The sequence below is a fragment of the Calonectris borealis genome, chromosome 1 (assembly GCF_964195595.1).
Source record: "Calonectris borealis chromosome 1, bCalBor7.hap1.2, whole genome shotgun sequence".
NCBI lineage: Eukaryota > Metazoa > Chordata > Aves > Procellariiformes > Procellariidae > Calonectris > Calonectris borealis.
In genome coordinates this window covers 54,173,757-54,196,334 of record NC_134312.1, presented here as the reverse complement: position 1 = coordinate 54,196,334, position 22,578 = coordinate 54,173,757, and the positions used below count along the sequence as shown (strand labels likewise).

The window sequence follows — 22,578 nt, the reverse complement described above, 5'->3', positions numbered from 1 at the left end:
CACCATGAGGGTGGTCAGACACTGGAACAGGCTGCCCAAAGAGGCTATGGCTCTCCATCCATGGCTCAACTGGACACAGTCCTCTGCAACCTGGTCTAACAGGACCAGCTCTGAGCAGGGGCTGGCGCAGATGACCTCCAGAGGTTCCTTCCAACTGAAATACTCCATGATTCTTTGAATACTACCTGCCACTCACTATGGCAATCACCCTGAGAAATATCATTATGCTGTACATTTTATTTATTTTTCCCCCAAAATATCCAAGTATAAATCTCAATGCAGGAAACACAAGCTTATGCTACAGCAACAACGTTATTACACACCATCAACAACCAGCACCACGTGCAATCATATTATATATGGCCATATAGGTTAAGGCTGTTTCTGCCGATAATGGAAAGGAGCAAGAATCTGCAAACCATTTTCCAGAGAAGTGGTTGTCACCGCACAATCACCACACCAGACCAAACAGGTACGGTGGGGGGGAACACAGGACATAGCAGTAGCAGGGATGCATCAGACTGCGAGCAGAAGAGTTTTCTCCTTCATCTTTGATGACAGTTCCTTCATCTTTGTAGGGTTTGGTGCCCTGGGGAATCTGGCTCCCCTGAGGCTGCTCCCAGCATCCCAGGTGGGATTCATTTCAGTAAAGCTGGGTTTTTCTGCTAGGTCAAGAACCTAAGCAAGGTCTCTAGACTCCCTCTGTGGTCTAAGGTGGGAGATGCTTGTTCAGAAGACAATCCATCCTATCCCAACCTCTCTTAACAACAACATTCATTTGACTGACTTTAAATTATGGGAATATGGAAGAGATGATTCATGACCTAGAGCTGCCCGCTCCTTCCCCTTGGCCAGGATGAGATGTAAGCCACAAGGTGAGCGTTGCCATTACAGATCTTTAAGGTGGTGGGGATTAGTCTCAGCCCAAGGGATGCCTGAGAGTGGTACAGGGCCCACATCAGGGATGCCTTCTCCTGTGGCCCCTTGAGCAGCCAGGACAGGGGACAGGAAGAGCTCTGCTTCAGCTAAACAGCTGCTCCTTGGGGTCCCCGAGGCTCTGGAAGGAAAGAAACTGAACATCTTTCCCAGGCATTTCTTGGGCTTTGGTGTTCTCCAAAGAGGGTTTATGTTCTTCCTAGAGGTGGGCAGGCAGGAGCAGAGGGAAGAAAAATGACTCCCTCAAGGACACCACTGGTGCAGGGGGTAGAGCTGGGAAGAGAGAAAGACATCATCATTCTCCTGCTCCAGCCTCTTAACAGCTGCCAGCTCATGTTCAAACGATGGGGGCTGCAGACACGCTTTTCAGACCTCTCTGCTTCTGAGATGAGTTCACCTGCAGGCCAGGTCCTTATATCCTTGTATCAGCACCTATCTCAGAGTCTCTTTCTGAGACTGCTTTAATACTGCTTTCCTGTCCAGCAGCCTTCAGTTCATCCATTCTCTTGCCGCTAGGTAGCCTTTTGGGGCAAGCAGGGAGATACCGAAACCAAGAGACAGCACAGTATTTGGTGCCTATGCCAAACGGAAGATCATAGACCTTGGAAACGAGCTGAGAGTTGTCCGCCTCTCCCTTGTGGCTGTTCTTCCACGCCAGGAGCCCCCGCTCCTCCTGTGTTCCTGCAGCAGCAAAAATGAGATTGTTTTGTGTAAAACAGTGAGTGTTCTGAGCATAGGACTACCTTGTGTGCCTCATCCCCACTTCTCAGATCCCAGCAGACCCAGCACAACACACAGATCCCTTGCACTTAAACCCTTCTAGCTCCAAAGCTCTTTACAAAAATTTGCTAATGAGCTTCTAGACGATAGCCGTCTTCCTGCAACAGCTTCCAGATAAGCAGTCTTCTCCACTGCTTTCCACAGAAGTCAAGTATACAAGACAGGTTTTCACAAGCCATGGGGCATCCAAGAACTGTTCAAAGTGGGGGACATACACGGCTAGGAAAGCAGGCTGGATGTTAACTGCCCGGATACTGCGGAGTGGGGGAATAAGGTTTAGCTAGCAATTACTATTCACAGTCACAGGCATTTACCCTAGCCAAGGAATTGCTAAGTGCCTGTAATTGTTGCAGCGGCTGAGTCCCTCTTGGGAAACGGAATGAGCACACCTGGAAATTCTGCCTGGAGGAGCTGAAGATCAAGGGCTACAAGAAAATTAATGAGCCAAAAGGAGATTCGCTTTCCAAGAAGCCTGAGACGGTAAAAGAATCTGGTTAACTGAGTGTCCTTCCTGCTCTTTTTCTGTGGCAGAAAAGAGGGATTCCTCTCCTATTCTTATGCCATCCCTCCCCAGGCTCAATGAAAATCAGAGGCTCTTTGCTGTCTGTGAGGGCCAGCTGCAGGTGCTATATCCAATATCCTATCTTTGGTCATCAGCCTTTCCTGCTGCTTTCCACTGCTGTAGCACCGGTTCAGCCTCAGTTTTAGCAACTCTCATAAGGAGGCATGTGTTGGCTCCTTCCACTTCTAGTTGTCTTTCTCTCTCTTTCAACCAGCAACATGGCTCTAGGCTGGCATTTTCCCTAAAAGACATTTTTCCCAAATAAACCTTTTCCTCGGACTGGGTTGTTCCTGAAAACTGAGTTAGTTTTTGATAAGCTGCTGTTTTCCAACCAGAGACCATTCTGTTCCTCTGCCCTCTCTGGGAGGAGTTCAGTCACATGGTGTTTCATGGTTGCTAGCACAACTCCTACAGTAGAGCAGTAGTCATGAAGGCAAAAAATGCTAGGAAACAAACCCTAGGGCAGGCACAAACTAGTAGCTTAGCTCATTTCAACACATCTTACCTGGAATGGTGTTATCAAGGATAAACCCCAGGAGTCCGCCCACAAACATGCCAGTGGTGAGAAGCACCTGGATCACCTGGTCCAGCTGGATGATTCCTAGCAGAAAAACAAAGCTTTGGATAGTGGTGCAGGGAGACGCATGTCAGACCAACCACATACCCCGTGCCAAGAGGCTGCAAGCTGCATGCTTGTTTAGACAAGACTTGCAAATCCCAAAGCAGAGCTTAAGATTTGGCAACGCAAGGGAGATTGATCTCGCTGCCAGTTTCAGACCTACAGTTTTATTCTGCATAATTATTCACTGACCCAGCTGCCGGTGGGCAGGAGATGACTCATAAGTACATTAAGACTATTAACAGTGCAGACCACAGCACTGTCCCAGAAAAAGCGGCCTTCTGCTCCAAACATGTTCCACACCTCCACGACGTAGCATCTGTACGAAAGCACGAGCTTCCCAAAGAAAAATAGGTATATTTAGCATGGTATTTCACCACAAGTTAATCAGGTGTGATGTTTCTCTGTGAGGGCTAATTGACATGAGCAAAATAGCCCAGTGACATAGAGCATCTGATTGACCGTCTATAGAGCGTGAGATTTGTGGGCCCAGCTCTTTCAACAGCCCACCCAGTATGCCATGTACACCTTAAGAGAGGACACTACAGCCTTTGTGACAAACACGTTAGTCACGTGAGACACAATGAAGGCGTAACTTGGAGGACTGGAAATTTCAATAAAGTGAACTCGATGGAATTTAGTAGAGGAGTCTGCTCTTGCGTTTTGGAAGCACGAAGTTTTATTGTGTATGAGCATGTAAGAAAGCCTCGTTCATTGAGATCTTGATCAGGATTCAGCCCTAGAGTATTCTCTGGAATACTCTGCAATCCTTAGCCTGACAGGAATCTGGCGAGGTGCAGTCACTGACCAAGAGCAGAGATTTCCACACTAGAGCTGTGCATCACAGCAAAGGGCGAGAACAGCCCTCCCAGAAAGAAACAGGCAACAGTCAAAGCACAGGTTTCAAGATTTTATCAGAAAAACCTACATTTTAAAAGATTTCTCTGGAGCAGCCTTTGCTTCAGTTTTATGATACAGAAAACGCTTCTGATGTCACTTCTTACCTGTTTCCAGCAGTGTACTATTTTTGCTTGCCCAGTTGGGAACCGTGAGGCCAGCAAATACAGAAAATCCAAAGATAAAGATGTTTCTGGAGGAGTTCATGTCTGTGTACTGCACAGAGAAATTGTATACATTACGTTTGAAATTACCCAAATCTGTGGATTACTGTTGTGTTCATGAGACATGCTCGGATGTAAACACTCCATGCAGGACTGGACCCGGGCAGCAGCCCTGGTGCTGCTGGGGCATTGGTCATCCTGCTGCCCCCGGCGCCAGCAAGCCCTGCCCCGATGAGGGAGCCCTCTGCAATTTAACCCCTGGGTACGTGCCCTCATCTTCACCTGAGGAACTGCCAATGCAAATGTTTGCATTTGCTGCAGTGTGGTTATATCTGACTCAGCCGGGTAAGAACCTGACTTGAAACCAAAGTCCCCTTCCCTAGGGATGAAACAGCTCTCACACAGCTGTTACCTGCAAATTGGAAATCCCGACTGCTGTGATAACTCCGAACATCACAAGGAACATGCCTCCGATCACAGGGGTGGGTATGCTGGCAAGCATCGCCCCGACTTTTCCGAAGATGCCGCTCAGGAGCATGGCACAGGCACCAGCAATGATCACCATTCGACTCCCTACCTGGGGCAAGAGGAAGAGGAGGCAGTCACGCACCGACCAGCGCAGAGAGGCGAGGGATGGCAGGCTCCAGCACCAGCCTGTCGGGCAGGGGTTGCACCTCGGGCTGAAGCACTCAAGGGCGTGTTCAGTCACAGGTTCAGATGCAGCCGCCGGTGAGCTGGGATGCTCGCACCGTGCGGGAAGCATCTGTATTTGCAGGCTAGTAAATATTTATCATGAAAGGCACTCTGAGAGCAATCATGGATCCACACCTATTTACTTGATGTTATCCTCTTTCCTACTGTTGTCAGGAATTTAACAGTTTGCTGTTAAACAAAAGATTTATTATTAAATTAAGAGCACAGTAATCCCCCCACACAGCTTTGCTCTTGCTCCAGCCTAGAAATGTCTTGGCAGACCCACAGGCTGGAGCTGCAACCACCCAGTCAATTCACTGGACAATCCTTCCACCAGGGTTTGGATTGCCATCTAAAAATGGCTTTCAACTAGGTGTCCCACACCAATCCCTCCGTTCCCTGGAGACCGAGATTTGGGACAGCAGAGCTGGCCAGGCTGGCTGCTTTGATCCTAAGCTCTGGGATCGGATACATCCTTTCCATGATCAACAAATGGCTAATAAAAAGCAGGGAAGTCTCTTGGTCTGTCCCTATCTCTCATCACCCATCTAGCTTCAGTAAAACCATTTTTTTCTCATTTTTTTTCCCTATGAAGAGCCAGGGTGGCCTTTTCTTGGTTGGGCACTACAACAAAGACAGGATGAAGCACCAAGCCATGCCTTTTATTCAGATCTGTTAGAGCATGCGAATAAGAAAGAAAAAGAGTATCTGCCAAACAAAGGGATGAAAGAGACATTTACAGACTATGGAAACTAAAAAGAAAAGCAGCAATATTTATTAGACTTTCAAGTCAAGATATGCCTTGCCCCACCAAAACTTGGACAGCTTAAAGAATCATGCTAAGATTTACAACGTTCATGTCTTAGGCAGGGAAACTCTGTAATCTTCTGCAAACATTTTATAATTCAATTAAATATTTTAATCCCTCCCTTTAAATATCTGAAGAATGTCATATTTACAGGAAGCACTTTTTGTGAATGCTTTTAACAAAAACATTCCCAGTAATTAGTAGGGTCTCTACTTAAGTATTTCTTAAACATGTCGCTTTAAAATATTTTAAGTCTTACTTGATTGTGAAAGATAAATGGAAAAGATTTGATGGGGAGTTTCAAAACAAAATCATGCATTGCCTTCAGGTGGGCTTTTTGTATTCCTTGGCTTAAAACCTTGGGACACCATTACCATCAAAACTGTAATTTAATAAAAGCCAACAGATCTATTTGTTCCAGGATTAGAATGAAGCTTCAAATTCTTAATTTGCCAAAATGTCAAATTACCCAGTATATGGAGTTGGCCTTAAAGGCAAATTAACTAATCCACTGATACCACAACTGTGAGCATATGCTGCTAAAGCCTCGAGTTTAGAGTTTGTTTCAATTATGTTAGGAAAACAAGAAAATCAGTTCTCTTTCTTAAGGTCGAAGAAACTGCACGGTTCCCTACTATCTATATGGTGACTCTGAAGCTTTACCTCTCCTTAAAATCCTCCTCTTCTTTTCTTGGAAATGAGAGCTCAGTACTGGCATGCTGGGCTTGGTCAAGCAGCTTAAACATAGGTGCCTGACGCCATTTAAGATGTTGCATCTTTTTTCTTTTCCTCTCCTCTTTATAAATATATTTAGGAAGACAGATAGACAGACACAGAGAGACAGACAGACAGACAGATAGTCTTTGATAAAGTCAGTCCTCGGGAAGTTTCCGGGTTAGCTCAGATGTAATGTGCTCTCTTTAGTCTCACCTAAGCCAGGTGCCATGAGTAACAGCAGTGCGCACTTGTCCCACATCCAGACCATAAGCAGAGAAAGAGAGGGACTGACCACCTCTGTTAGGTGATTCGTAGTGCTGCTGAGGTGGTCACCAATGTGCCAGGGCACGTTTTTCCGGCATGCCTTGCAGGAGGTGGGCTAAGATCACATCCCAGGTCCAGCACATACCCATGTGCACCACTCCTTTGTACATACAACCTTGGGGGAAACCTCCCGGAGGGCCAGGGCACCGCAGCCACTCTGCTGCGATGAGGCTCACCTTGGTGATGCCCAGGGCGCCCACGTTCTCGCTGTACGACGTGGTGCCATTCCCCGTCCCCCAGGCCCCAGCCAGGAGGCAGCCGATGCCTTCCACTCCGATCCCGCGGCTGATGGCGTGCTTCGGCGGCGGCGGGGCCCCAGACAGGCGGGCACAGGCATAGTAATCTCCCACGGATTCCAACATGGAGGAAATCACCCCGGCTAAGATGCCAAATATCCCAGCCAGGCTGACGGTTGGCATTCCCCACTGGCCTGCAAGTAAAGAGCTCAGTTCAGGTTGGTGGGGCACGTTTGCCCTGAAATCTGTTGCAGGGGGGAAGAGCAGCAAGGGTGCTTGTGGGTGTTTGCTTGATTTTTGGCATTTCATCTCCCCCTGCTAGCCATAAGCGGAGGTGCAAGCTGGACCAGGGAGCAGCACGGTGGGATGGGGGAAGAGGGGGCAGTGGTACCTGGGTAAGGCAGCCGAAACCAGGGAGCCTGGGACAAAACATCCCCACGGGTGTCCGTCCGGGCCAGGTGGCCATAGGCGGTGGGGTCCACAGGGAGGACGTCGGTCACCGTCAGCACATAGCAGAGCAGCCAGCTCAGGGAGAGCCCCAGCAGCACCTGCCCATCACATGCAGCAGTGGGGTCTGGTTAGGGCACGGCCGCGTCTCTGGCACGGTTGTGGGGGACAAGGTGTCTCTCTGCCTGACCCTTTCCCCTGCATGTGGGGATGGCAGGGGGTCCTGGTGGCCCTCCCTCCCTCCTTCCCTCCCCACATGCAGGGCCATTCGGGACCTTCTCCCCCCGTGACCCCTCACCGCGCAGGTTGGGCTGGGAAGCACTAACTCAGCTGGACACGAGTGGAAAGAACTGAGGCAGCCTGTGGTGGGTGAGGCCAGTCCCTCTGCCATGACCACTGGGTCTCCAGGAATCCCAACGTACCGGGAAGATCTGGAAGAGGTAGACTGGGGAGAGGTGGCACTTCTTGCCTCTCTGGTAAGATGGCAGCGGCACAGGGACATCTTTCAGGTACTGAGAGAACAGAACTATGAAAGAAATAGTCCTAGGAAGAGGGAAAACCAGACCATGAGAAAAAGTGGGTGCTGAGCTGCCCACCTGTCCCCACATTAACTAAAGACCTGCTACCCGAGGTCCCAGGACTTCAGAGAATCCCAAAAACCAGGCTCTCAGCACCAGAAGGTGGCTCCCCACTCCAGCAAGCCTGGGGTGGAACAAGCTTTCCATCACACTCTACCCACAGCTCTGCTGCATTTGAAAATATTTTTTTTCCCCTTTTGTTTCAAAACCGACCCCCCAGATGGTGCATCACTGAGTACGACACAGTTGCCAGAGCTTAAAAATGATACCTGAGTAAAAGAAAAACCTGAGAGACGTGCAAGGTCCAGGCAGGCTATGTAGGAAACTGTCCCTGAACCTCTGTGTAATTCAGATATACTGGAAATATAGGATTTATTGGTTTCCTAATTTCAGGTTTACCTATGCTGCTCTGCAAGTGGCAAAAAGCTCCTAAGTGGCACAAAGAAAAGAAAGAGGATTTGATTTGGTTGTGCAAGTTCCTGTTTTGAAAGAAAAAACCCGCGGTGGGACTGTGGGGCTGCACGTAGCTCCCACAGAGCCCTCCCAGCCAGCCGACAAGGGGAGAGCACGGCCCCCCGGTCTGTGAGGGCTGCGCGGCGGAGGGGTCCTCCAAGGCAGGGGTACTCATGTGTGCCCCTGGCAGCACCCGGGGCTCATTCTGGTGGAAGCAACCTCGAGGTGCAGCTCCTCTCCCACCCCTCATGTAGGACACATCTCCCACGAACAGCTCACAGCAAGCCCTGTCTGCCCCTGGTGTGTCTTCCCCCCAGAAAGGGCAACGAGATGAAGCTGGAGGCTGCAATATGCAGTGAGAGGGCAGGGACTGGGCACCCCACCTTGACTGCTGAGCTGGTAGAAGAACTTGGACGTTTTCCACCTATGTTATCCAGGCCTCTGAAGGGCTCCTCATTTTTTTCTAACCAATGTGAATTGTATACATTGAGTGAATTAATCCGGACAGGATTTGGTGAGAAATCAATTGCACCAGCTGAAGTGCACTGACAGTGCACGGAAAACTGGTAGTTTTCCATGCGTGAAAAGGTGACGAGCCATAGGTACAATATTCACGGGCAGGCAGAATACCAGTGGTGCAAAGGAAACACTAACCTCACCTCTTTGCAAAGACACACCATGACGGACAGCCAAAGGTTATCTATCAATCACGATTCAAAGCACTGAATGACTGGAGGCAGAAAGTCTGAGGAGGAACTGGTTTCCATTCCCGGTTGCTAAAGCTACAGAGCCCAGACAGACTGCGTCAGTGTACTTTTTGTGCATTTGCATTAACAAAGGTGCTCGGCAGCCTTATGAATCACTGCAGAGTCCTCGTCTATCTCGGGTAGGTGTCACTGCTTATTATTCGGGTTGCCTAACACATTCCATTAACAAAAGCTATTTTCAGCTGCTTATAATTCTGCCTAACTTTACCCATTCAGGATGAAAATTTCCATGGAAAACGTCTGCCTCAGGCCAAATATTTCTGGAAAAATATATCCCAAACCTATTTCAAAGAGTCATGTTCAGGAAATAGACATAGTATACAGCCTGCATTGAGAAGGTCATTTTGCCTTGAGCAGTAGCAGGGTCTGCTTATGACCTGGGGCAGAAATTTGAGATTTAATAGGACTTGTTCTTTGGGGTGAGGGATATTGCTCTTTCTCACAAAAATCTGCTCAACTACGATCAGTCTGTAACAATGATCATTCATCCCAGGTCCCAAGCAGTCAGCAGAAACATCTCAGGTTTTAGCATTTGCAGCCTATAAAGATTCTGAGCTTTCTGAGTACATCCAGGCCTTGCCCAGTGATGCACCATCACCAGGGAGCAAGTGAGCACGCACTAGACCAGTTTCTTGAGGCAACAGCAGGCATCGCCCATCATGGGGGCTCTGGGATGTGATGGGGCTGGACATAAAGACTGAGACCACGTGGCTCATATTTTCTGCCTTCTCCATCACCCCTCTCCCCCTTTCCCTAATGGCACCCACGAAGCATGGAGGCAGCAAAAGAGGACACAAACTCAGACAGCTCAAAACACAATGATCAGGTTGGGGTTAAGGTGTCTGAGTCATGGAAGAAAGGACTGGGATTAGCACGGGTAGAAGATGGTACAGAAATGAACAAGACAGAAAGAGTGACCAGGGTTGAGAACAGGGACACGGGCTGGAGGGCTGGGACCCCATTAATGGAGCAGCACAGCTGGGCAAAGATGTCAAGACTGAGGTTAGGAGCCACTGACTGGAGAAAAGAGGCAGAAAACAGGGGTAGTCCAGATAAGGATATACATTTTGAAGGGAAAATTCAGACTGGCTAAGCAAAGGGACTAGGACAAATCATCAGAGCTGGAGAACAGGGCAACAAGCCAGAGATGTGGTGGGAGAAACAATGGTGGAAGGAAAGCTGGGGGCAGGCAGGGTTTGGGGTTGTATGGGGTGCTGGTGGAAGAAACAACCAGTTAAATGAGGAACTGGAGGTGGAGAAGAGAGGTGGCTTTTAGGGCCTGGGAGAGCAGGTGCGGGGAAGAGAAGAGAACCGGAGAGAGGTGGACTGAAGCATGTCCCCACAACAGCACGCTGCCTTCCTGGGGCTGCAGTCAAGCCTGGCCCCTGAGTCTCCAAAGGCAGCTCTGAAAGCATTAGCAAACTGATGGGAGCCCATAGAGAGGATAACAACCTACTCCTGATTGCATGTTATCCCAAGCTGAAGTCTGCATTAGGGACCTGAAGGTGCCAAATCTGCAGGGGAACCATGCAGTGGCATTTCTACTTTTTGAATTCGTTTCTGAAATACCAAAGAAATCCTGCCACCAAACACACTCGTACACTCATGCACAAGGGCATGTACACAAATATCCCTGAAACAGCACTCATTGCTGCAAAACCACATGCACAGACATTTCCAGGGGCCCCCAGGCCCTCTGTGGAGAAAACAATTCCTCCTCGTCATGTGAAAACAATACATAAAGCACCAGTTATTTTAACTCAAGGAATACCTAACTCTGAGTGCTCAACTTTGTCATTTTAGGAATGTTTTTTTAACTTAAATAATGGGTGTGTAAGACAGTGTGCGTAGACAACTGTGACGGAGACTGTGCCCAGGAACCACACACAAGAAAGACTTGTTTCTCTACTGACCTATGAACTTTGGATTTTCACAAAAAACAGATTTTTTAACTAATTTTTGTTTTTTGCTTTGTTGCTGAGGGGTCTAACCTCCTGGTTGGGGGGGAACTATGCCACGCTGCTGTCTTGCACAAGCCTGCCGCATATTAGTGCTCAACAAATAAACCTCGAACCCAGGGGAACCCTGCTACAGACTGTGACCTCTAATATGATTTCATATTAGAGGTAGGAGGTTTGTGTACGCTCAGCTTTCCCACGGGGAGGTCAGACTTACATGAACGCTATGCCCCAGTGCTGCCCAGCCTCATCCCCAGCCGAGTCAAACAGAGGTAGCGCAACCAGGGTGATGGTGGGGGCAATCGTCAGGGGGCCGATGAACCTCATCAGAAATCCGATCAGGCCAGAAAATCCAACGAAGATTTGAAAGCAGGAAGCTACAATGATAGCTCCTTGCACCTGGAAAAATGGACGAAGAGAGCAGAGGTTGAAAGGAGCTCCAGCTGTTGAGTGTTCCCTTCAGAAGTCAGTGCAAAACCGGTGTGAGAGCCAAGCCCAGCCTCCAGTGGCCGAGCAGCATGGGGGCTTCCTGCTGACTACAGCAAAGCCTGGCTGAGCATTACATGTGGGGAAGGACCACCAAAGCAGCACCAACACACCAACTCCCCCCTTGGCTGATGGATTTAGTCCTCACCAGGGCTAATTTTGTTCCAGAGACCCCCTCCTCCCTGGCCTCTTGGGCTACCCAAGCATGCATCAGCTTCCCTGCACTCCCTCTTCCTGCTCCCCCGAAACGCAGGGGAAAAGCTCTTGCCCCGAAAACGGGAGCAGGGCCATGGTCTCCACTCGTCTCCCATCTGGGAAGGGCTTGGGGCATTTCAGCACACTGGTAGGGCAGGTGGGTCATTACAGCCTCTGTTTTTTTCTGAGTATCGGTTTCCCTCCGGGGACACATTTATCACCCTGAACTTTCCTGTGTTTGACAATCACTGCTAAGTAGCCAGCGATTACATCCTGAAATGTCGTTCGTTGCTCACGTCAGCTCCAGGCAGAGGACTCAGGGGTGAGGCTGCTCTCTGCCTTTGCAGATTTGGTGATAAACCCAGGCTGGGTCCTCTGCGGTGCTCAGCACCCTCCCTCCCCTGGCTCCAAAGGGACGAGAAACACAGGGGCTGCGGTGAAGCACCCAGCCTGAAAGGAGAAGGCAGCACTGCCCTTGTGGCAGAGTTACAAGTCTCAGTAGGGAGGGCAGCCTGTGCTGCACAGCAAATCCTTCGTGAGCTCACGCTTCCCATGCGCTTTGCAAAGCACCCCAACATATGGATTGACAGAGGCAAATGTAGGCATCTACTCTGATAAGGCAATAGATGTAGGACAAGGCAGTGAGATCCCTGACTTTTCTTCCTCTCTTTTGACTACCTAAGAATGCACTTTTCCTTAATATTTACAGTAAGCTCTGCCCTTGCATTACTTTTTACTAGGTTTCCTGTGCTTGGACAGGGTACCTACCTTGGCAACATCTTCCCTGCCTTCCTTCCTCAAGGCTAACCACGCTTCATGGAGAAACGATCTGGCTGGACCAGTGGAGACTTTGCAGGGACCATCAATCACCTGAGGTCTGCATGTCCCCTGTTCAGCAGCAGTGAAGCATCTGCTTTCCTAATGGAGACTAGATGCTTAGGAAGGTGCAACAGGGTAAGGGCCAGGGTCCATTGGGGATGGTGGGTTCTCCAGCACTGATGGCCCTGCCATGGTCAGGTGCTTTTCTGACAGCAAACAGCCCTGATACAGAGCAGGTGCCACTGAAAATGTAATATACCTCTCGCATCCGTGTCTGCCAGACTTCGATAAACTCTGGTGAAGAGGCATTCACCAGGGTAGCGTTCTGTGTCCAGGCAGGGCACTTCCACTTGGGGAGAGACAGCATGGCCAGGGTTGGGGTCAGGAATGCAAAAGTGCCTCCTTGAATAATAGGCAACCTGGAAGGAGAGCAGAGGGAAAAGATGACAAGCAAGAATGCTAGAAACCCAGCTCCATAAGGGTGAGCGAAAGGAAAGCGAAATAAATTTAAAAATCGGTCTGCACTTGGCCTCTGGCAGTATCTTTTGAAATGTTCTGGCAGGTCTCCATCACTGATCACGGGTAGGCATTGCTGCCCATTGCTCTCAAGCAATACCCAAGGCAAAGAGCTCGGGTTCAAACACTGCCAATGGAGAGGCTCATCAGTGCTGGAGTCAAACTCTGCTACCCTGCATTAAGGAAAATGTATTCCTCCTAAGGTGTGACTGGACTACGGAGCTGCACAGCGTAAAACAACAACCAAAGGAAAAAGCTGGAGCAGGGGAGAACCCCAAGGAAGAAAGACAGCGAGATCGTGAAGAAAAGCTTAGCATCAACCTAGGCCCAAATCTTTCCAATATCCGATTGCTTCCTCTGTCCCCTTCAGCTGCCTCAGTTTTTTTCACAACCTGCTCATGAACACAAGGACATGCACTGCCTACTCCCCGCGTCACAACCATCCTCAGACTGAGGGCAGTGGAAAATGTGACTTGGCTTTTAGTACAGTTTTTTAAAGCTAATGACTCTGCCCTGTTTCTACCGACACTGGAAAGGAGACCTGCATGGATGGGTCTGAGCACGCTGGCTGGGTGAGACCTTGGCTCTCCCCCCACGCCGTGTGTCTCCTGGCTTAGAGTAACTCTCACTCTGGAAACCCCTCAGGCTAGCAAGGAGCTCGCACCTCCAGAGGTGCTCAGCACTGGCTTCGTACAGAGCTTTGTACAACGGAGTTGGTGCTCCTGTGAGCTACACCAGCCTCTTCTCCTTCCATGCATGGAAAAATGGAGACAGAGACCTAAAAGGCGTGACTGGTTCTTCAAAGCCCCGCAGGCATTAAAGCCCCTCTGGCAGCACAAATTGTTTTAAATTCCTTTAGCGGGCTTGAAAAACCCAAAGATGCCCGGGGGCGCAGGCTGGCACAGCAGCTCTGAACCAGCAGAGGGAAACCTCCGAGGTGCCTCGGCTTCCTCCCTTCAGGAAGCACTCCTGGGAGCAGCCCCCAAAGCAACCTCTCCTTGTGCCAGGAGCTCTTGAGGAGCCTGCTCAGAAAAGCAGCAGGGCAGCGAGCCAGGGGAGTGCTTTTGCAGGGCACGGATTCCCTGAACCAAAGGCACGTCCACCATTCTCTGGAAAGTACTGGAAAATAAGAGACGGAGTAGCTGTAACACCACCGCATCCCCATCACCTAAACCAAATATTTATACCACTGCAATTGCTTATGCCATGCACAACCGAAGCACTGTCAAAGCTTTGCCAGTGAGTTATATTTGAATATCAGTCATCCGTGGAGTCACTTATTTATGGCATTCAGCCAAATATGTTGCAGCCTTCAAAGGATTTTGCTGGGCAAGGCAAAAAACAAACAAAAAGAAACAGAGAGGGCCCAGTGCCACCACTGTTGAATTAACAATAGATTTATAGCTCCCGCTGCATTGGCCCTCAAGCTATTTCACAGCTGGTGCTGGCCTGGGTGGGCTCAGAGCAAACTGGGGTGCCGAGGCGATGCACACGGGGCATGCTGAGCTCTTTCCAGCAGGGTTTGCAAGAGGGAAAGCTGCAGGATTAGGGAAGGAAATATTATGCTCTGATCATCACTACACGATGTCCACACACCTGCTAAGGGGGGCTCACCATAATGGTAAGTGACCTGTGTCTCCCCTCAGGAGCCTCTTGGATAGTGTCTCCAGTGACCATCTGGGACCCGTCACGGCTTTTTCATGCTGTGTAACACGACCGAGCTGCAGGTTGCAGTGGGTCAGGCTTTTCCCTTGGCTACTGCTTCTGGAGGGCTGCTTCTGAACCACACTCGCTCTTGGTGGGAACCTCCCCATCTCCATGGCCAGTTCCCATCCGTTCGTTCATGTGCCAACATTGTCTTTTAGCCGAAATGGTTTCTCCCTACCTGATAGCCCCCCATTTCTCTCCCAGACTAGTTGCAGGCTGCAGCCGTACCCCTCTGAGCAGCCACTTTGCCAGGCTAACCAGGCCAGCCTCTGTAAGATGAACGGTCTCCCTTCCCTGTGCCACATTAACAGATTGTCTCCATGCCTCTTCTCTGAATTAGTCTGTCTTAAATACGGACACCAGGAACTGTGCAGAGCGCTTAGCTGATGGCTCCCCAGGGCCTGGGAGAGTAGCACGGATGTTTTCCAGGAAAAAGCATCCCCTCCAACTTGCATTTACCACTTTCCTGGCTGTCTTGTTGGTGACTTACGGTTATTAACTACTACAGGGTTTCAGAAAACAGTAAAAGGACAAAAAAAGTATCTGCTTCCAACTGTCTCCTCAGGCTTGATTTGCCTCCAGCCACACCACAGGCTGAGTCCCACCTTTCGGGCAGGAATGTCCTCACGTATTACAGTTGGGGCCAGCAACAAGGCAATTGTGTGCTCAGCACAGCAAAAGCCATTCAAGCTTATCCTACGGCAACAACTCCTTACCACTTAATTTGATCTGTTGTTCCTCATTTAGCTATTCAGCCACGGGAGAGGCTCCCCGCTACTCTTTCATCCTCACTAACAGCTCTCAGGTATTCACTGAGGCGTTTGGGGGGTGCCCGAGCCTGAATCGTACCAGCAGCCACAGCCACGGTCATGCACCCCAGGCTGAATTTAACCAAACTGAGAAGAACCAGATTGTCTCTTTTTTGTGGCCAGGGAGTCCCCCCCTCCTCTGTTAATCTTGTAGGAACAGAGGAGAAGGGGAGCACCCTCCAGGGAGAGGTTTGCCTACAGCCGCTTCTTAAGACAGACAGAGATGGAAAAATTGCACTGGGGAAAGAAACAGGAGGAGTAAAAACACTCTGTGGAGCTGGCAGTTGACCAGCGATTTGATGGCAGAAGAGTTTTAACCAGGTCCTTTGAAATCAAGAAACATGGGTTCCCACCTCTGTGGCAGGGGGGAGTGATTGCAGTCATGTCTCTTATTAAGTACTTCATTTTCTGGGTAGCGAATGGCAACTCCATGCTAATCTCCTCACCACCGGTTCTTCAACAGCTCAGCATCAAAGAGGATTTTTCCTTGCTTACATTCAGATTGTGCCACGAATCCCTGAGCATGGGAAGTGGCACTGCTTAACAGGACGTGCTGCAGAGCTTCTCCCTGAGTCCCTAAGGGGTGGCAGATAGGCTTCAATTTCTCCCAGTTATCCCCTGCCCTAGAGTTTCACACGGGATCTGTGCTCCCTTGATCCCGGCCCCACATCAGAAGAGTCCTGCCTCAGCTGGAGGATCCCTAGAGTAAGGAGCAAGCAGATACTGTTTACTGCATGTTTCAAAGCTTTATTATTTTGCAGGACAGATTCCTTATAAGCCCAACAAAAGGTGCATCAAGTACCAGGAGATGCAAAAGTCAGAACAGCAAGGTAGCCCTGCAAAGCTATCACGTACAGCAATTTCAGGATGCTTTGGCATCTGCCCTGATTGCCCAAGGGTAGCAAATGACCCTCACGAATGATAAACTCTACAGCAGACTGGTGGCCAAGCACACAGTAATTGCATCTACAAACTTCTTGAGCATCCCATTTCTTGCATTTGGCCTACCTGACTCCAAAGAGGACTTGCAGCAGGGTGCAAATCCCTGAGACAAAGAAGATGGTGCTGATCAGGTGGCTCTGGGTGAGGAGGTCGTGCTGGAGGCAAAGCTCTTTGGAGAGGATCAGCGGGATGGCTACGAGACCTCCCATGGCTGTCAGGAAATGCTAGGAGCCACAGAGAAAGACTGGGTGAAGAAGGACACAGAACTGGCCATATATTATTCTCATGTTGTTGAGGGAAATCTAAAAGTAACTCACAGATTTGTGTTTGGGTGATACTAGTATTACCCATTCTCTTTTTTGACAACTTTACTGCTCTGTTAGGGGCTGTTCCAAGGCACCTACAAGAACTGCAATGCATCCCCACAAACTTCTCCAACTTTCCATGCCCAAAGACCTTTTGTAGAGCTCTGGACTCCCCAGATCGCTGTCAGATGCAACCAGTTTATCCTCAGCACCTACAGACAAAGCTGATGGGGCTACTCTTCCAGGAAGGTGGGGACATCCCAAGATAGGGGGACAGTGCGATCAGGCAAAGTGAATGCAAATGTTTCAGTCCATCTCATTTGCACCACAAAGGATAGTATAAAAAGCTGGCAAATTGGAGCTACTCATTCTTTGCTATCAGTAGCTTTTCTCATATGCAATTATGGTTAACCATAAAAATTGGGATAAATCAGGCATTGCATTTTTCTGAAGAGTCACAGACATATTTCTACAATGACCTTCAGTTAATTACTAAATGCGAAAATAATTTTTTAAACTTACTTTTGCTTCAAATATTAACCTTAATTGTGGCGAACAATGGGCAGGGCAAGGTTGTTTCAGTCGGTATCACTTCCCAGTTCTTGCCTCAGAGCACAGGACTGCAGTGGTGGAATTGGAGGCACTCAGAAACTCACTGGGCTCAGTAGAGGCATGTTTCATTAAAACTATGATGCAGATGTGTTCAGAAAACGTTGTCTTTGTACACTCTAAATCTGAGACGACCGTTTAAGGAAACAAAGTACAAAATGCCCACCAAGCTCCAAGCACTGTCCATCGTTACCTTAATCACTCTGAGGTCTCTCTTCCCTGAGGCTGCGTACCCAGCGTGGCATTGGTGGCATTGGGTCATTTAACACGCCTGGGCACAGACACCGGCCAAAGCAAAGTGGGCCCTTCTGCTTAGTTTTTATTGCTGTGGGAAGGCAGAAGTTCAGAAGCCCTTAGACATTTGGCTGACTTCAGCCAAAGTATCCGACTGTTCTTATTAACTATTTAGTTCCGCCCTGGGAATCTGCCTTCCCGTTTGCACTTCAAGGGGCACAGTGTAGCTGTGGGCACAAGGATAACAGTCGGTGCTCAGGAGGCGGTGGGAAAGACTTGAGGTCACCGAGATCCAGCCCTGCAGCTCCAGTCATGCCTAGTGAAGGTGAAGCACTCCCAAATTCAGGTTTCACCCCCATTAACTGGCTGAACAACCATTAAACTTCTACCCACCCCCAGCTTCCACCTGCTCCCCCATCGCACCTGAATGCCCAGCAGGACGCACAGGTACCAGGGGGGCACGTCCGTGATGGTGTAGGCAAGCTTGCTACTGCCGTAGCCCGTGCCCCTGCCTTCCTCTGGGCCCCGGGCAGCGCGATCCGGCAAGGAGCAGTAGTGGCTCCCATCTTCACCCTGGCAAACAGGAGAGACCCTTCGTTAGCCACAGCCCAGCCCCGCAGGCACCCAGCAGCCGCCTCTCTTGCAGCTGCGCTCCACGTCTTGCAGGAACACCTCGTGTGTAGCTTTCAACAAGGGTAGGATAAAAAAGAAGAGCAAGGGGGGAAATTAAAATGGACGTAAAAACACCTATGGAAAATTTTTATATGCATGTGTGTGTCCACACCAGAAGAAACATTAGAGGGTGTCTCAGTCTCAAAGGGACATCTGGAAAAAGTGCATTAGTATCATTAATGTCTAGCTAAGGATAGAGAAACTGCAACCAAAAGCAAGAAATAGTGTGCAGTGGGTTAACCGGTGAAAGCTGCACTGTCCCCTGGTCTCTGTCCCTCCTGGCTGTCCCGCCCAGACAGTGCTTTCGATAAAATACGCCAAAACAACTTGGCCACCACTAATTACAGAGTAGAAGCATGTTTTATATTTCATTTTCGTAAGTCTTCTCTTTCCAATCTCCTTACACTTACCCTCACAAATGTTCTGCCTCGATAAACACACCTGCCCTTTGTCTTACTAGAAAACCTCGCTCCTACGGAGGAACTGGGTGAAAAACAGGGATACCAGCGGATGGAGAGTCCCGATGTCCGTTTCGAAGGAGCCGACTCAAAGCAGAGCTACTGGGGTGCTGCCCCAGCTCGGCCACCTGCCGTGGGGAACGGCACCCCGAGGGATGCCCCAGGGCGGGGGCAGCACCAGGGACCGGGAAACAGCCTGGGGACCTGGGGCCTCAGGGAGGTGGCGGGGTCTGAAATAGCTCCCCAGGAAGGCTCAGATCCCCTCCCAGGCAGCCAGAAGCCCCAGGGCTCCCCAGGGAGCTGTACACCTTGCAGAGTTTATTTATACAAAGACGCGTTTTGCCAAGGAAAGCAAAATATTGCTTTGCTTCAGTTGCCACAGTTTTTAAGCTAAGTAAATACCCCCAGTTGTCCACTCCTCCTTCCAACCCACCCTGACCCCTGAGCACACCCGTGCACACGCGCATCGCCTGGGCACACAGACACCCCGTGTGCGCGCCGCGCATCCCGCCTGTGCACGCGCACGCCCCCCTGCACACAAGCACACACACGCATGTGGTAGAGGGAGGCTGCCTGGGAAGCCACAACATTTTGAGCCAAATGCGAAAGCTAATTAAGATTCCAAACCATTTGTTTCATCGACCCTTCTCCAGCCAGCGAGTCCTTGGCACACCGGCAGCAGAGGGCTTTTCTGGGCTGGGATGCCCTGCTCTGTCAGGCAAGGAGAGAAACCTGCTGTCAGGAGAAGCTCAAACAGTTTGTCAGCACCAAACTACTTCTTTTTTTTTATCCTCAAAGTCCTGCTGGAACCTGAAGACACCGAAATGCCCAGCAAAGAGAGATGGCTGCAATAACGCTCATGGCCTACCTATCGATGGAGGCAAACAGCTAATGCTGCCGTCAGGGAATAGGGATGTAAAATTAATGTTACATTCAGTTGTAAATTTTGCAGGTGTGGCAGATTAATCCTGAAGGACTTCATCATTTGCCTGGAACCCCCAGGTTTCCATTCTCGCAGTCGAGTCTCCAAAGTCCCATTTTAGGTCACGCTGTTGAAAATGTGCTATGTAATACCTTTCAAGCACAGTGTATTTATCCAGCCTAGGCAGGCTGGGAGCATTACAGATACTTCAAAATAGATAGGTGAAGGCTGAGTTAATTCAAACTGAACTCAGGCATGAACCTCAAGAGCAAAAGGCGTTCCTGAATAACTCCCTGTGGAGACATTTTCATTTCAGAACAAGAGAGCCTGAGCCGTGGATTAAGAAATGTACAGGAAGGTACTTAAGACTGCCCATGCACGGAGTTATTTGGGGACAGCCACTCCTGAATAACACCACGGGTAGATGAATCCTAAGCTAGGAGGACAGCAGTAAGCTCCTTTCCTTGCATTGCAACTTTTCCCTTGTTAACCGGGAGGCATATTCCAGCCAGGCAGAGCCTGTGCCAGTAACAGCCCCGCATGACCATCACATGAATGCCTGACCCTCCCCAGGAGCTGGAGGGGAGCAAGCAGGGTTCAGCAGGAGAAGGATGGAGTGGAGATAACAGGATGAGAAAGGACCAGAGGCAATGAGCTCAAACTGAAACACAGGAGGTCCTGTCTTAACATCAGGAAGCACTTTTTCACTGTGAGGCTGACCAAGTACTGCACAGGTTGCCCGGGGAGGTTGTGGAGTCTCCATTCTTAGAGATGTTAAAAAACTGTCTAGACACAGTCCTGGGGCAACTGGCTCTAGGTGACCCTACTTGAGCAGGGGGGTTCAAACAAGTTGACCTCCAGAGGTCCCTTCCAACTTCAGCCAGTCTATGGTGCTGAGATGCTGGCAGGAAGACAAGGCAGGAGCGGTCCGGAGTGGGAACGGGGAACCACGGCTGGTGGTTCTCAGCCCAGCTGCTCCCACGAACCCAGGGGACCAGGACATCCTCCGTGTGCCTCAGTCTCCAGACAAAGCATCAGGGCCCTCAACAGCATCTTAAATAAGCGCATCAGGAAGGTGGACAGAAACTGAGCTGCTTGAACCACAGGTAAAAGACCTCTGTCTTCTATTTTCTTTGGGGTGATTCAAGCTAGAGGAAGTCACAAGCCTGATCTGCATTATGGCAGAACAGGTAGAAACGGAGACCGTTAACAATAGCGAAAGAAAACCTGTGCATCGCTGTGAGCACCTCCCTGGGGCTCTGCCTGCAGCTGGCACAGCACCCCACTGCTCACAGCGAGCTCACCAAGAGCTACCTGAGAAATGGGAGACCTGGACACCAGGAGGTTAAATGCCCCCGCCGAGGTCCCCCAGGCGGGTGGTCTGTAGCGTGGTACAAAGACTGTGTCAGGACCCCACTCTCACACCTGCTGTCAGAAAATAAACAACTCTCACTTTCTAATGGAAGTGACCCCTGCCGTGAGATAGGAAGGGGGCTGCCGTGCCCCAGGCCCTTGTCCGATGGCTGTCACAGCCCGCAGCTTTCCCAGCGCACTGCACACCCCTGAACTGACACATCATTTACAGCTTTTACCACCCTGCTGTAACCCCACAGGGTGCTCTCCCCTGCTGACTCTCAAATCCCTTTTTCCCCCACCTCTGCCAGTTTACCCCACTAGAAATAGATACAGAAGACAGAGAAACACTCTTCACTAGGCTAAATTTCCATTGTAATTTTACTAATTGATACATAAAATGCTCTACCCAGGGACACAGCCGCAAGGAGCCACGAGCTTGCTTGCTTTTCAGTGCAGATACTCTTGCACTGCCATTCATCTACACTATCATTTTAGAAATAATGGAGAGAAAAGAAGTGAAAAGGGTGCCAGAGAGTAGAAAGTACGCTGCGTCTGCAGCAGCAGCAGCAGGCTGTAGTGAGGAAATCATTCCTCGGATTCCTGTCGATAAAGGAGCCGAGACAGACGTTTACCACACACCAGCATCCTTGCAGCCAGTCCGAGCCCCCTGGCTTTCCCTTTCTCCTCCTTTCGCAGGGCTCGCACCCATTTATGCAAGCATTACCCTTCAGAGAAGAGCAGACTCACCACGAAGCTGGGGTTATCTAGCCCGTTGAGCTCTTTGTCTGAGGAGGGGGTCATGCCTTCCACTTTCCTTCACCGACTGCCTTGAAAAAGAAAGACCAGTAAGAAGAGGAAAGCCTCCCAAATTGCCACTTGTCGCAGTCAACACAGCCCTAAAGAAACGGGGTGAACTGATGCAGAAGCTGGACTTCGGGAGTCAACCAGCGCTCAGTCCTAGCTATTCATGTGAGCCGTATCGCAGAAGCATTTCCTTTCCCTTGGCTTATATAAGTGACTCCTTTTCTCCAGCTGATTAGAGGACCGGCATTCAAACCAAACTGGAAAGCAGCCCTTCCCTGGGCTGAGTGAATCAGTAACTGATGGCAGAAAAAACTTCCCCCGTAGGTAAGGATGCGAGGAGGTATGAGAGAGGCGAGACATTTCCCTGTTTTCCTGGCACAGCCTTGAAACTTGTTGCTTCATTATTGATTCAACAGCAACTTGCATTTTCTGTGTGGGCTGGGCCTGTTTGTTTGAAAAGCTTTGTGCTGATCTTTAGAAAATCCAATTTCTAGATGGTTTCACTTATTCCGCATGTAAACTGCCGTGTACTTTGGCTTAGGTACAAACATCGTCATGTTCTATGATAATCCTATTACAACATGAAAAGAATGAGGATTTTACTGGGAACCTATTTAAGGCAGCAACCAATAATCAAGTCATCAGAACGTGACACCAGGGAGGTATAAAAGACATAAGATTGAAAAAGGACTACTTCAGGCCATCTGATTATTTCCATTCAGCTAAGGATCCTAGCTGAATGGTGATCATCAGATGGCCCCAAGCACACTTACCCTTCTCTTAATAAGTAGCAAACGGTGTTAAT

The 22,578-nt window shown here is 49.7% G+C and overlaps 1 protein-coding gene across 1 annotated transcript; it reads right to left on the bottom strand.

Annotated features, from left to right (window-relative positions):
* Positions 1–228: 228 nt before the first annotated feature.
* Positions 229–21,770, bottom strand: LOC142078091 (solute carrier family 23 member 1-like). Its single transcript, XM_075140620.1, has 13 exons — positions 21,694–21,770; positions 18,644–18,716; positions 17,985–18,134; positions 16,480–16,637; positions 12,699–12,858; positions 11,157–11,338; positions 7,606–7,726; positions 7,128–7,284; positions 6,677–6,930; positions 4,371–4,535; positions 3,902–4,010; positions 2,784–2,879; positions 229–1,617 (listed from the first exon to the last, which is right to left on the bottom strand). Exons 1-13 carry the CDS (start codon positions 21,768–21,770, stop codon positions 1,349–1,351), a joined length of 1,971 nt encoding a protein of 656 aa, XP_074996721.1. The 3' UTR covers positions 229–1,348.
* Between the last annotated feature and the right edge of the window lie 808 nt (positions 21,771–22,578).

Excerpts from the sequence above, each read along its gene's own strand:
- LOC142078091 (XM_075140620.1), bottom strand. The coding sequence starts at position 21,770 with ATGACCCCCTCCTCAGACAAAGAGCTCAACGGGCTAGATAACCCCAGC. Across the intron at positions 18,135-18,643 it reads GAGGCAGAACATTTGTGAGG|GGTGAAGATGGGAGCCACTA; the intron begins GTAAGTGTAAGG and ends CCTGTTTGCCAG. Across the intron at positions 7,727-11,156 it reads CACTGGGGCATAGCGTTCAT|GACTATTTCTTTCATAGTTC; the intron begins GTAAGTCTGACC and ends CCCTCTTCCTAG.